We start from the raw sequence: 14,162 nt of genomic DNA, 5'->3' as shown, positions 1-14,162 counted from the left end.
TATGACCGATGGAGAAGACGCCGGACTGTGACGATTTCGGAACCAGGCGCAGATTTACAGGTCTGAAAACGCCCCGTACGGATGCAGCTGATCACGGAGTATTAGGGCGGAGTGCTGGAGATTAGAGATAGCAAGACGGACCTTCGTGACAGGCCAGGTGTGCGAGGTAGGCCACAGTCTGGACGGTCTTGCCCAGTCCGGTCTCGTCTGCCAGGATGCCGTTGAGGTGTTTTCGGTGCAGGTTAGCCAACCACTCGACACCCACCAGCTGGTAATCTCTCAGAGAGCCGTGAAGGAGGGACGGCATGGGAAGGCGAGTCTAAAGACAAAACAAAACACACCCCCAAGACGACAGGAGAATGGCAGAAGAGTTAAATACGCCGGGAATTAAAACCACCTCAACCATCAAAATGAGATGAAAATCGTGTCTATTAAAAGTCTCTATAGGCGTGTTTCCGCCGAGGAAGGAAGGAAGTAAGTAAGGGAGCTCACGGTCGGCGTAGTCCGAGCACTGCCTTTGGGCAGGATCAGGTCCGTCGCCCGGGACACTTCTGCGATATCCTTCATGGGTTTCCCGTCGGCGGCGTTTCCGGCGGCACCGTTGCTCCGTTCGGGTCCACGGTACTGCTCGTCGCTCAGGAGCGTGTCGATGAGAACCGCCTCGTGCGGGCTGTCCAGCGGACAACTATCCACGTCTAATGTAGATTTAAGAGAATATTTCAGATCGCGTAACGACAGGACACGTCTACGTAATCGAGCAGGCTACACAAATGCAAAAAAAATAACGGCACCATCAAAGGGAGGGGTTGAGGTGTAACGCGTGTAAGCGGGGAGAGTATCTCTCATTATTACATACTTTCTCCGTTTTTCCACAGCGTCAACGTTATATAACGTGTTATCAGCCATATTGCAATTTATTTCTAGACTATAAGACACTTCCGCACAAAAATATTTTAAAAATATTTTTAAAAATACTGAAATACTAAAAAAAAAAAAAAAAAAAAACACGAGCAGGCTTTGGAGAGCGTGTTTAACACTCCAGAGTGATTCATTGACGTATAGTGAGGACGAAACCTTGCCTTCGACTTCATCTCTCTCCTCGTCCTCGCTCTGGCAGGCGGGCTGTGGCCACGCGAATCCCTCGGCATACGCACCGGCGTATTTCTTTACCAAAGCCTCCAACGGCACCTCGGCTACAAAACAAAAACAAAACAGGAGCACGACGATTTAAACAAACAAACAAACAAACAAACAGCAACAATTTCTTCTCCCGTGGCAAATCTTGTCTTGAATGGGATTTAAACACAGAAAGACCTTTGTACTTTCGTAGCCGCGTAAAAGCAGTCACTGACCTTCCTTGGCGAGCTCGGCGAGCTCCTCTTTTTGCTCGGCGGCAACTTCCACAGCCTCCTGCTCCTCTATAGTGCTCTCCTCATCTTCAGCTGCAAAACACACACACACACACACACACACACACATTAAGCCAGGGGGTCCGGTCGTTAAGCCAAAGAAAACTCTGAGCAGATAGGACGGTATCATCTCCTACACACCCTCTTGGTCAGAAAGGGACGTGCTCGTCTTCCTCTTGCGGGTGGTGCTCCCGGACTCCTGAGGAACAGAAGGAGCTGTGAACCAATCGGAACTCGACGTAATTTAAAAAAAAAAACAAAAACAAAGAGAGGTCTATACATAAGACAAACAAAACAATCTCACCACTCGACTGTCCTTCTTTCCTGAAGCTGGAGAAGATTTACTGCTTTGTCCTGGATCGACACAAAGCGGCAAGAGTCGATATTTTTTTAAATTCCGACCGACACAACGTGTATTCGACACGAACGAACGAACTAAAACACCGCTCTCACCTTTGGTCCCTGATTTCTGCAGCCTGAGCACTTTCTGTCTTTTGCCCAAGATCTCCAAATGCAGTTTGATTTCCACAACCTGAGACAACGAGGATATCGTCAGAAACACTTTCAGAATAAATAAATCTGACTCTCGGGGATTTTAGGGGGGGCGGTGGAGGCGGGGAAGTTCACACATGAATACAAATTATAAATGAATGTATAACGTATGATTTTTTTTTTTTTTTACCTGCTCGATGTTGGACCAGAAGTAGTCCACCTCACGTGCGATGACGCTGGCTATGTTTCTCAACCTCAGCTCCTCCTCCATCTTCTTCCTCTCCTCGGCCTTCCTCACCTCGACGTGGTAGCGGGCACAGGTGCGCACCAGCTGGAAAATAAGAAAAGAAGAAGAAAAGAAAAAAAAAAGCACATCAGTGGGACGTCACGTCCAAGCATCGTCACGCTGACTTCTATCGGTACGAAGGCTTGTATTCGACACACATATATCTCAGAATTTTGACAATTTCAAAACAAAACCTCTTATTGATACATCAATAAATAGTGAGGTCTGAAAGAGTGCAAAAATATATATAAATAAAGCGCACTATTATTAAAGTGGGGTGTATTTTTTTAAATAAAAGCTTCGATGAGGTCAATGGATTACGTGACTTTCTTAGCACCAAGCTGCTTAAACTTAAACCACATATCAAGTGTTTATGTAACTGTGTGCGTTAATGGCTGTTATGTTAAATAAAGTTTACTAGTTAAAGCGAAGCAAGCATACTTTACCTGTAACTGCGATAGCGCCCCAGCACGCAATTCTCAAAACGCCCACGAGATGGCACCAACGCATTACAAAACCGCTTCACAATTACGGGAAAACGCTTAAATAAATATCGGGGAAACCGATTATCGGTCGAGCACTAGAGGTAAAGCGACAAATCCAAACCACTCACTCATCGCTCCATCACTCATCCTCAGACCGATCGTAGCGCTTTACCTGCTTTTAACTCCTATGTACTGCTTGACTCAAAAGAAAAAAACCCCCGAATGTTTTCATCTTACGGTGTACCGCCCGCCACTATAAGAGTCTCCGAGCATCGTTAAGAGAAAAGCAGTGTTACTCGACACATTAGCTCCTTTCTTACCTTTTTGGCGGCGGCCATTTTCCAGCGTCTCTCCTGGGCAAAATCGGCAGCCATCCACTGCATCTCCTCCAGCAGGTAGTCCCACTGAGATTTGGGCCTGCTGGCTTCCTGCAGTTTAGGCAGCCGGCTAGCGGACCACTGTCCCTCCTTCCTCAGCTCAGCAACGCGTTGATGCACTTGGCTCTCCTACATATATGGGGGGGGGCAGTAAAAAGTCAGCCTGAGCATTTGTGCCAAGAGGATCGTCACCTAAATTTCCTTTTTTGACCAAACTACTCCTTTAGGATTAAGATATTCAAAAACAATCAAACAGTTTTTGCTAAAACAGAGATTTGCTGGTCTCACCAGTTTAGCCTGCTCTGCCTGCTTGTCCTGGGAGCTCTCCTGGGTGCTGCTGTTAGGAACCGAGCCCTGGCTCAGCGCGGACAGCTTCAGCGCCGAAGTGCCGTTGGAGGCCGTGAGTTTGGAGTGCGAGGCGGGGGAGAGCGTGTGAGTCGCAGGGGTCCGGACCGGGGTGGACGGGAGAGGGGAGGGCAGGGAGGAGGATAAAGGTGCGGCGGACATGACGGAGGAGGACAGGGGGTTGGACATCAGACGCTGAGCGGGCTGGGACGTCTCCGCTCCGGGCCGGACGAGCGCGACGGTCTTGAGGGAAAGGAGGAAGGATGAAATTATGAAACCCATGATTCCCACGATAAATCATATTAGAGAACAAATTTACATTTGATGAATACGCAAATTAGCAATGCGCCTATATCACTCCTCCTAGTAAACTGGTGCTGCATAGATTGAATTTGCATACTGAAACCTGATAGGTTCTTATATTTTATGATTTTATGTATATATATATATATATATATATATATATGACTCATTTAAAAGGTTGTAATTAGATGAAGATAAGGCTTCTTTACTCACGGCCTGTCCTGGCTGCATGACCGGCTGCGTTTGCTGCTGCTGTTGTATTTGGAGCTGCATCTGCAGCTGTGGGTGTGGGTTCACTGCAGCCAGCACAGCCCCTGCCCCCTGCAGCTTCACCTGGGCCTGGAGCTGCCCGGCTGACACCTGGCACTGCTGCTGCTCCAGCACCACGGGCTGAGCCTGAGACAGAGCTAGAGGCAAAGCAGCCATGGGCAGCGTGGCCTGGGGAAGCCGGCCTGGCAGCTGGGGTGGAGGGGTGTGGAGGCTGGCGGCGTTCTGCACCGGAGGGCCTTTGGATGGGTCGTACTGCTGCTGGTTCTGGTTCTGCCCCCCTATCTGGACTGCTTGTGGGGTGGGGGGCATGCCACCTGAGAGAGAATGGAGGGAAGATATAGAAAGAGAGAGGGAGAAAGAGAGAGAGAGAGAGAGAGAGGGATGGAAAGAAAAAGTGTGGGAATGCAATCGAGAAAATGGGCGGAGTAAGGGAAAGGAAGAAGGAGAAGAAGAACAGAGAGACAAAGAACAGGGGCAGAGTAAGAGAATGAGAGTAAGAAAGAAAAGCGAAGAGAGAAAATGAAGGAGGAAATGGAGAGGAAATGTGGAGAGAATGAAGGAGGAGAGGAGGGTACAGGAGAGTCGCCAGAAGGAGAGGATGAAACATTGAAAACACCACATTTGATCAAATATTTATATTTTAAAAAAAAAAGAAAAAAAGAAGAATTAAAAACCTAACAACACTACTATCCTATGGCATTAAATTAACTTTTAATGAACGTGATGTTAATGATAATTAATTACTCACTTTTGGAAAAAAAAACTGTGTGGTGTTAAAGAAAAACATCTACGCAATAATAATAATAATAATAATAATAATAATAATAATAATGATTACATAAGAAACGAGAAGAACTGTGTGTTTAAAAAGTGTTTAAGAAATAAAATCGTCAAATTATATATATATATTTTTTTTTAAAACAACAAGCAATAAATTATGTTCAGTGATACTAATATAAAATTATATACAATTGCATGCATTATAAATTCAAACAATTTAAAAAAAATAAATAAATAAAAAGAATGGAAAAATGCAGTGATAAGATAAGAACAGCAAAGAAGGAAAAAAAGAGGAAAAATAAAGAAAGAAAGAAAATGCAACTAAGCACAGACACCATAGGATGAGCATGCGTGTTACACCTGTTACGTTACATTGCATTTAGACAGCTTATACAACAGAGCAAAGCGGGGTGTAAGAGCAGAATAAAGACAAGGGAGGGGGCGGAGGGGAAGGGGGGGGGGCAGATTAGGGTGAAAAGCAGGACAGGGCTGGGCTTAAAGTGCACACTTAATGAAGCACCTCCGTCAAGCTAGCCTTTACGCCAATTCGCTTCACCTGTAACGCGGCCGCTTTAAGCTCCTGAGTCACTTCGGTCTTGCTAAATGACCTGGACTGAGGGATAAGAGGCCAAGTCGTGACAAAATGCTGGAGAAACCAGGAATGACGGATGGAAAAGATGGACGAGAAGAACGTCTAGACGATGAGAACCGAGGTGTGCTAGTCGACGATGAGATCAGGGGAAAGGGGCGGAGCCAGAGACTCCAGGTAGAACATGAACATCAGATGAACGTGGATTTAAAAAAAAAAAAAAAAAAAAAAAAAAGGTGAGTGCAGCTGTCCGAGACTCATCATCCGGTGAGCCAGCAAAGGAGAAGAGAAATGATCGAACGATGAGTGAATGATATCAAATCATAAAGGGGAAAAAAAAAATCTAATAAAAGTGAACACCAGACACGGTTTCTTCCCTTTCGGACGCTCCGTCTCTTCTCCTCGATCTTCTCGTACCACTCGGAGCCTGAACTTCCGGCGGGGCGGGTCAAATTTGAATTTGGGCTCGGGTCGATAACGAAATAATAAATAAAAATTCAATGACAAAAGGGAAGGGGTCATCACTCAGTACTCTCTGGGTCGACCTCTGACCTCCAGCAGCGCGTCTCTAAACCAACAGTAGTGGAACCCGGGCCGTGGAGGGGGGGAATAAAACACAGCGGCGCTCCTACCTTGCGCTGTCGGCATAAGCTGCTGGAGGGGAACGCCGGGAGATCCTAAAGGAGCTACAACGGGGTGCTGGAATATCATCCCGTGGCGAACCACTTCGATCCGGGACCGCTTAGCCTGATCTGGGATGCAAAACACACAACACCCTCAACACGCAAAAAAAAAAAAAAAAAAAAAAAAAGGAGGAAGATTGTAAAGGGAAGGGTTGGGGGAATAGAACAAGGAAACACGGATATTTGGGAATAAAAAAAAAAAAAAAAAAAAAGGAAATAAAAAATAAATAATAAAAAAAACACTAGGCACACAGCAATGACGATTGCACACCAGCAAGTCGGACGTTAGGAAGCGGCGCTCGTCCGTTTTCATGGGCTTCGAACACACAGCGCTGGGAAAAGATGCTGAATATTGATTAAGCAGAAGCAAATTTGAGGAGGAAATGAAGGAAAGAAAGAGAGAGAGGGGAGGAAGAGAAAAAAAAAGAAGAACGGGGGAAGAAAGAAAAAAAAAAAAAAAAAAATCCTTCAGCGACGCCGGTCTACCTGCTTGAGCCAAAGCCTGCTGCCGTTTGAAGGCCTCCATGTCCACGGGATTGGAACCTGCAGCACCAGGATGAGCCTGTGAACGTCACAGAGCGTCAAAAATATTAATATATAACCTGATCGGAATGAATAAAGCAATGTGTACACACACACACACACGGAGGTCTTTCCAGGGACCGTGACGTGTCTGATGTCTCACCTGAAACTGCGGCTGAGTGGAAAACGCCGCCGAGACGTTCGGCGGGAGCTGGGTGGATATGGCGACGGGCGTCACCGTCTGACCGTCCTTTCCTGTCACTACTTTCACCTGAGTGGTTGTCATAGAAACAGACGTACATACAACGCTCGCACAGTGGCCCTGAAATGAAAACGGCTGCTGGATGAAAAGATCTCGCTGAAGTCGTTTTGCACTCGCTGCTGTTCGTGCGAGACAGATTTACTGGCACCGACAGGAATTAAAGGTACTCGGGGGACACACAACTTCGGGTTCATCGATTCTCTAGAATTTACCGGAAAGGAAGGATGGATTAACCTGTAGAACTAACCGTGCAGTGCCGTAAAGGATTTCAATTGGTTACTGCTCACAGTTTTGATTATTATTTTGACACATTTTTCTCAACTCTAGGTTCAAATAAAGTTTTCATTTCATTAACAGTGGCAGATTTTTCTTCATCTTATATAGCGTAGTAAATTAATCCCAGTTCATAACGACTCGACGGAAGGGGATTTATATTCTACACCCCCCCCCCCCCCCCCCCAAAGACTTTTCTCGAGCTGATATAATCTGGTTATTTAAATATGAAATATAATCACTTATATAAAGTTATATAAACACTAGAACTTCCTCCAGAGCTCCCCAAGTACCTTCAGTTCCTATTTAAATATATAAACAGAAAAAAAAAGATACCTGACTGCAACTTTATAAACGTAAGAAAAAAAAAAAAAACCTCTCAGGACACTTTACCTCGTCGTTGATGACCTCAGATTGTTCTTCTTCTTCCTCCTCGTCCTCGAGGTCGAGATCGTTCTGCCTCAGGTAGGTGAAGAGCGGCACGCACGGCTTCTTCTTGAAGGCCAGGTAGTCCATCATGTTGCCTTGCAGGTGCTGCAGAAAGAAGAGTTCGATCAGGTAGTCCTTGAACACGTCCTTCAGGCTGTCCATCTTCTTGGTGTGATGCTCCAAACACTGCTTCCTCAGCTGAGCCACCTCGGCGTTAGGGGGTGCTATCTCCTCCAACTTCTTGGGCTGGACCTTTTTGGGAGTCGGCGGGGGGTTCGCGGTACTCCGAGAAGGACTGGAAGGAGGGACGGCGCCGAAGGTAGTCAGTCCGGACGCCGCGACCCCTGCGACGACGGGCCGAAGCTGCCCCTGGATGATGCTGCTGATCTGAGGAGGGAGGTTGGACGTGGTGATGTGACCGGGGCTGGCTAAGGCCGGAAGAGCGGCTCCGGACGCCACGGGACTCTGCGGGCCCAGGTGATGGATGGTGCCGCCGGTCTGAGAGTGCGGCTGAGAGAGGCGTCTCTCCCTCACGGACGCCGGCGTCCCGGCAGGAGACGCCAGCTGCACCGTGCCGACCGTCGTCGGAGCCAGCTGAGTCAAGCCTGTGTTATCCTGGTACACGAAGTGTCCGCTTCCGGGAGGACTACTGAGGTTAATCTGACGCAACACGATTCCAGTTTCGACGAAACGCGTAGGGCTTTGCGCGCACACCCCGAGAGGGGCACCCTGCCTGGTCACGGCCTGCAGTGGGCCGGGGCTGTGCTGTGTCGGACTCTGAGGCTGAATAGGCGCAGGATGGGGCGAAGCCACTTGGAGGTACGGAGACGAGCTGTGGTCGAACCTCCGCTGAGAAGCTGGGTGCTGGTAGCCGGGCGAAGCCGGATTTTGCAGGGGCAGCTGCGTCAGCGTGATCTGCTGGTTCGCGGAGACCATGGGCCCCACGTTCTGTAAGGTGATGTTCATGTTCTGGCCGGCCACGGGGCTTCGACTCATGATGATCTGGTAGTTAGGGGACTGAGGAGCCGAGACCACGGGGCTCGCCGCCGTGGTGAACGTCGTCACCGGCGACTGCGGATGAGCCACGGCCACGGGTTGTTGCTGCGTGACTGTGATCGGCTGCTGTTCGTCTGCTTCCGAGCTCGTGAAGGATTTGGATCTCTGAGCATTTCGTTGTGCACTTGGTGGACCTCCTCCATGGTGCATCGCGTGGCACGGACACAGTGTTGATTAAAAATAACAATAATAATGGCACCCTTAAAAAACAAAACGAGACAAACAAACAATTACATTACTCTATAATACACACACAATAATTATCCATATGCAGCACAGATCTACAGTATCGTTTACTCCATGTAGATTATTATTCATTAATTCCACATGCAACATACACAGAGTAAAACAATCATACGAACATCTTCATGTTTAACATAAAACACTACGTTTATCTTAAATTATATTACACACACCCCGCATCTACTCGTTATCACTGTGACTAGCATGCTAGCTCCGCTTATCTGTACCTCAATAGCCTGCTAGCTAGCGGCTAGCAACCAGCTAGCAAAATTAAACAAAAACAAAACCTATCTTTTCATTTTAGCTTTCAGCCGTTTTTACTCTTATAAACTACGTTTATAATATCGCAGTTGAAGACATTAAGCTACAACGTGGGCCGAATAACACAAATAAACAAAGCAGCGGTGGCGTTTTCTTTTATGCGCTCGCGAGATAAAAACAAGCCGTGGAAATAAACACACCGCTAGCATCCTAGCAATTATACACCAAATTCACCAGGACTTACAACTAATTAGCTGTCGCACGCGCGCACCATTCGGTGTTATAATAATCCCCAGGCTGTATATAACGCTGTACTGACACCAGAACAGCCAAAAAAAAAAAAAACCCCAAAAGAAAACAAAACAAAAACCGCTCCGAGTTTATAAAAAGCGTCGCGGTGGCGCTGTGTGTATCATGGTGAGCGCTAGCTACTACTGACAAGCTGTTCACACTGCGCATGCGCACCAGCTCACCCAGCGGCTTATTCGTAAATAATTACGTGCTTGATGTCATAAAACGTATAAAAATCGTGACTTTTGAGCCATATTTACTGCACCATATGTCTAATCGACATAAGCGTAGGATTAAAAAACAGCTTGTTTAATTATCGGCCACTTCCTTTAATTCTCCCGTTACCCGGAAATACTCTTGTTTAAAAGGGCGGGCCTTGATAGTAATTGACAGAAGCTCTAACCAATCGGAGAGAAGAATTCTAGCTGTCAACCAATGAGCTGCTGCGATGTTAGGTTTACATAAGCACCAAATCGTAACAGACAAATCGTCATGTTTGGATTTAATCATTTAATAATGACAAACAAACAAACAAACAAACAGTTTGGTCTAATCAGAGTGTATTAAAGTAATTATTAAATGAATGTAGATGTAGGTACGGGTTAAACCAATCCACAAAGTTTCTAGAGAAACAGGACAGTTGAGTATTTGTTTGTTTGTTTATTTATTTATAACAAACAAACACATTGTTTGTTCTGACCACAGCGTACATAAGTAATTATTATAAGTAATTAAGCAATTATTGTAAACGTAGTTATGGTTAAACAAAAACATGTTTCTGAAGAAACAGGATATTTGTTTATTTGTTTGTTTATACATTTACATTTATTCATTTAGCAGATGCTTTTATCCAAAGTGACTGACAAATGAGGAAATACAAGCAAAGCGATATATCAAGCAGAGAACAGTACAAGTCGTGCTACCGTACAAGATCCATTAATTGAGTTCCGGAGGTGTAATTGAGAGTAGAGGTGTAAGTGCAATTTGTTTATTTATATATATACATTTTTATGAGTTGGTTAGGTGTTGACGGAAGAGGTGGGTCTTTAGCTGTTTTTTGAAGATGGTGAGAGATTCTGCGGTCCGGATTGAGATTGGAAGTTCATTCCACCACTGAGGAACTGTTAGCATGAAGGTTCTGGAAAGGGATCTTGAGCCACGCTGAGTAGGCTCTACTAAGCGTCGGTCGTTAATCAATCGCAGATTGCGAGAGGGAAGGTAAGCCCTCAGGAGAGAGTTGAGGTAGGGGGCGCTATTCCAGACAAGGTCTTGTAGGTGAGCACCAAGGCCTTGAATTTTATGCGGGCGTCTACGGGAAGCCAGTGGAGGGAGATGAAGAGGGTGTGACATGGGTTCTCTTGGGCTGGTTGAAGACGAGGTGTGCTGCTGCATTCTGAATCATCTGAAGGGGTTTGACGGAGCTGGCTGGGAGACCCGAGAGTAGTGAGTTGCGGTAGTCCAGTTTTGAGATAACAAGAGCCTGGACTAGTATCTGTGTAGCCTGTTCGGTGAGGTAGGGTCTGATTTTCTTGATGCTGTACAGGATTAACCTACACGACCGTGCAGTTGTTGAGATGTGGTCTGTAAAGGTCAAGCTGTCATCGAGAATCACCCCAAGGTCCCTGGCCGTCCTGGTTGGCTTGGGCGTGGTTGAGTCGAGCTGTACAGTGAGGTTGTGGTTGATTGATGGACAGGCTGGGATGACAAGCAGCTCAGATTTTGCCAGGTTGAGCTTAAGGTGGTGTTCCCTCATCCAGACCGAGATGTCCGACAGGCAAGCAGAGGTACGTGCAGAGACGGATGGGTCAAATAGAAGGACAAATAAAGCTGGGTGTCATCAGCATAGCGATGATATGACAAGCCATGAGACTCAATCACCTGCCCCAGAGATGTAGTGTAGATAGAAACGATTCTACACCAGTGTAGATTTATAACGACAAACAAACAAATTGTTTAGTGTAACTGCCGTGTACTTAAGTAATTATTCAATTATTGTAGATGTGGTTAAGGTTAAGCAAAGTACACAACGTTTCAAGAGAAGCAGGATGTTATTTGTGTGTTTGATAATTAATGACAAACAAGCACAAATTGTCTGGTGTACTTTTTACTTCTAATAATAATAATAATAATAATAACAACAATATTAACTTATAATTAATGACAAATAAATAGTTTGGAGTAACTGCAGTGTACCTACAGTAGGTATTTATTGTAGCTGTAGTAAAGGTTAAGCGAATACACAATTCTAGAGAAACGGGACGATTAGGATAAAATGTTTTTCTTTCTTTATTGTTTTATTTATATAAAATATATTTGCACTGTTAAATGTGGGGGGAAGGATTTAGAAGCAACACATTTAACACTTCTTGGGATAATAAAGTCAGAGATTTTATAAAATGCTTGGATTGATCTGTTTGTTTGTTTATTAGGTTGTTTGTTTGTTGTTGTTGTTGTTTTTTGGGCTGGTGTCCCTGGTGTCTTGTCCGGTATTCCTGGGACAGTCTTCAGCTCCAATGCCACTATGCCCAGAATCCTTTTTTTGTTTGTTTGTTTGTTTTTTTGGAGAGAAAAAAAAGCCACACTTAAAAGCCAGCTAAAAATAGGACCAAACTTTTATTTTTGATCATCACACAAAACTACAAACATTACAAACCTTGGCTTTTGGAAAAATAAAGAAAAAAAGACAAGCATTCAAACTTCACAAACATCATTTATATATATACACACACACAGACACACACAACAGGTGCTCGTGTGCATTTTGTGTGCATACATAAGGCCGTTGTCTAACATGTTAAAAAACAACAACAAAAAAATCTGGCAATACAAAAAAAAAAAAAAAACTCAGAAAAAATTGTCATCTCTAACTTTTCAACAGTTAGAATACTTGATCCATGTGAGTCGTGTGCATTTTTTATTTTTATTTTTTTTTAAAAAGGTGCTGTAATACATACGACAGAATAAATTAAGTGAAAGCTATCCAGGCGAGCAAGGAGGTCAGCTCCTCTACAGTAGACTCGTTTAGGCATCCGGGTAGCGTTCTCGCTCATAAAGTGCTTCATCGTAAAGACAGTTGTAAATAATACAGGTACAGTAGCTGATTCATACGGTTCTCGCAATAAATATCAGAGTTTAAAGGATCACACGGCAAGTCAAAGGTCAGAGAGAATGCTTTCGCTTGGTCTGTCACTTGTATAGCATTTGAACCTGTTCTGTGTATCACTGACACCACGCGACCCGTCTGACCTTCTCAGATCAAGCCTAGCACGGCTGCGTAGACTTCGACTGCAACCATAATAATAATAATAATAATAATAATAATAACACGCTTCCTTTTGAGTTTTCCGTTCATGCGAGGAAGGCCATGCTTTAGGGCGTAAAACGTCAAAAGATTCGAGTTAGAGACAGAAAAAACACACAGTCCGTCTGATAAAGAATCGTGAGTCGGAACGGAACGGGACGAGTCGATTCGGGGTAATGAATCGTAGCCGAGGTCACTGCTAATGCTGAAGTGGATCAGTGTTCTGCCAGACGACCGAGGAATTAATTCGCACACGTTTCTAACGCTGTAAGACCCTTAAACCGGCTTTTAATCCAATTTATACCGCTCAATTGGCTCTCAGTTCTGATTGGTCAGAAGGTGTGTCGATTCGTCTTCCATAACCGCGGCTCTTCCGTAACAACATGCCTCCGGATAAACGGAGACCGATAATAAACCGATTATCGTTAATTATAGTCATTGATATGGTTCCTGTGATTCACGGAAGGAGTCTCCAGTGTCAGAGCTTCATAAGAGTTCTGTTTCCTGCCACTGGAAAGTCTTTCTTCAGTCATATTAACTTAACGAGATACAAGAGGGACGACGGGACTGAAGCATATTTAGAAGATCATGATCGGACCATGTGGATGAGGGATGAAGATTCATTTGGCATCGGAGGAAATGTGAGGCTCGGAGGAAACGGCGAGCCTCCGTGGCGTGTGATCACGCACACGATCCCGGTGGCAGGGAGGAGAGACGCCGCACGATACACTGCTTACCTGCCAAGACACACACACACACACACACACGCGAGAATGAGATGAGGAGTCTTTCTTTAATCCCAGTGTCTACTAGTACGGCTAGCGGATCGTTCTCAGCACTGACACGGGAACAACTCGAGCGCTGGATTGAGAAAACAGAACTCTTCAGAGAGAAAACATGAACGCTCCTTACACTTGTTGATGTTGTTGAGGTCGGAGCTCTCGGTAATGATTAAGGACAGGCCTTCCATCAGCAGCAAGGCTTTGTGGTAGCGCTGCACAGAGGCCTCGCCCTGGTGGAACATCTCGTCCAGAGCCGCAGCCTGCACCTGATGACACGTTAGAACAGAACGCAGCTTCAGAGATATGCTGCCTCGTTAACTTCAACAGAGAGGAAAACACAGGCAGCGAGGGAGAGATGGAGAGAGAGATGGAGAGTGCGAGAGTGAGAGAGATGGAGAGTGTGAGAGTGAGAGAGAGAGAGAGAGATGGAGAGTGTGAGAGAGAGAGAGAGAGAGAGAGATGGAGAGTGTGAGAGTGAGAGAGAGAGAGAGAGAGATGGAGAGTGTGAGAGTGAGAGAGAGAGAGAGAGAGATGGAGAGTGTGAGAGTGAGAGAGAGAGAGAGAGATGGAGAGTGTGAGAGTGAGAGAGAGAGAGATGGAGACTGAGTGAGATGGAGAGATGGAGAGTGTGAGAGTGAGAGAGATGGGGAGAGAGAGCGCGAGAGAGATGGAGAGAGAGAGAGATGGAGAGAGTGAGAGAGATGGAGAGAGAGAGATGGAGAG

General features: G+C 45.6%; 2 protein-coding genes across 8 annotated transcripts in view; both read right to left on the bottom strand.

The window, feature by feature from the left end:
- Window positions 1–9,507, bottom strand: part of ep400 (E1A binding protein p400) — a 31,349-nt gene extending 21,842 nt beyond the window's left edge. For 5 of the 6 annotated variants that reach the window (XM_053680075.1, XM_053680079.1, XM_053680076.1 and 2 more), the window contains exons 1-15: window positions 9,310–9,507; window positions 7,470–8,761; window positions 6,705–6,863; window positions 6,506–6,581; window positions 3,911–4,281; window positions 3,338–3,637; window positions 2,993–3,178; window positions 2,092–2,232; window positions 1,863–1,941; window positions 1,714–1,763; window positions 1,551–1,608; window positions 1,353–1,442; window positions 1,080–1,193; window positions 493–695; window positions 142–319 (exon numbers count right to left, since the gene is read on the bottom strand). In XM_053680075.1, the coding sequence (XP_053536050.1) occupies window positions 142–319; window positions 493–695; window positions 1,080–1,193; window positions 1,353–1,442; window positions 1,551–1,608; window positions 1,714–1,763; window positions 1,863–1,941; window positions 2,092–2,232; window positions 2,993–3,178; window positions 3,338–3,637; window positions 3,911–4,281; window positions 6,506–6,581; window positions 6,705–6,863; window positions 7,470–8,711 (3,247 nt within the window). In that variant the 5' untranslated portion in view covers window positions 8,712–8,761; window positions 9,310–9,507. The remainder of the gene's footprint in view (window positions 1–141; window positions 320–492; window positions 696–1,079; window positions 1,194–1,352; window positions 1,443–1,550; window positions 1,609–1,713; window positions 1,764–1,862; window positions 1,942–2,091; window positions 2,233–2,992; window positions 3,179–3,337; window positions 3,638–3,910; window positions 4,282–6,505; window positions 6,582–6,704; window positions 6,864–7,469; window positions 8,762–9,309) is intronic. The other variant, XM_053680078.1, reaches the window with a different exon arrangement.
- A 2,443-nt stretch (window positions 9,508–11,950) lies between these two features.
- Window positions 11,951–14,162, bottom strand: part of ulk1a (unc-51 like autophagy activating kinase 1a) — a 26,008-nt gene continuing 23,796 nt past the window's right edge. For both annotated transcript variants that reach the window (XM_017468012.3, XM_017468013.3), the window contains 2 exons: window positions 13,570–13,705; window positions 11,951–13,394 (listed from right to left, as the gene is read on the bottom strand). In XM_017468012.3, the coding sequence (XP_017323501.1) occupies window positions 13,339–13,394; window positions 13,570–13,705 (192 nt within the window). In that variant the 3' untranslated portion in view covers window positions 11,951–13,338. The remainder of the gene's footprint in view (window positions 13,395–13,569; window positions 13,706–14,162) is intronic.

This window comes from Ictalurus punctatus, chromosome 5, assembly GCF_001660625.3.
Source record: "Ictalurus punctatus breed USDA103 chromosome 5, Coco_2.0, whole genome shotgun sequence".
NCBI lineage: Eukaryota > Metazoa > Chordata > Actinopteri > Siluriformes > Ictaluridae > Ictalurus > Ictalurus punctatus.
This window is presented reverse-complemented; position numbering and strand designations above follow the sequence as displayed.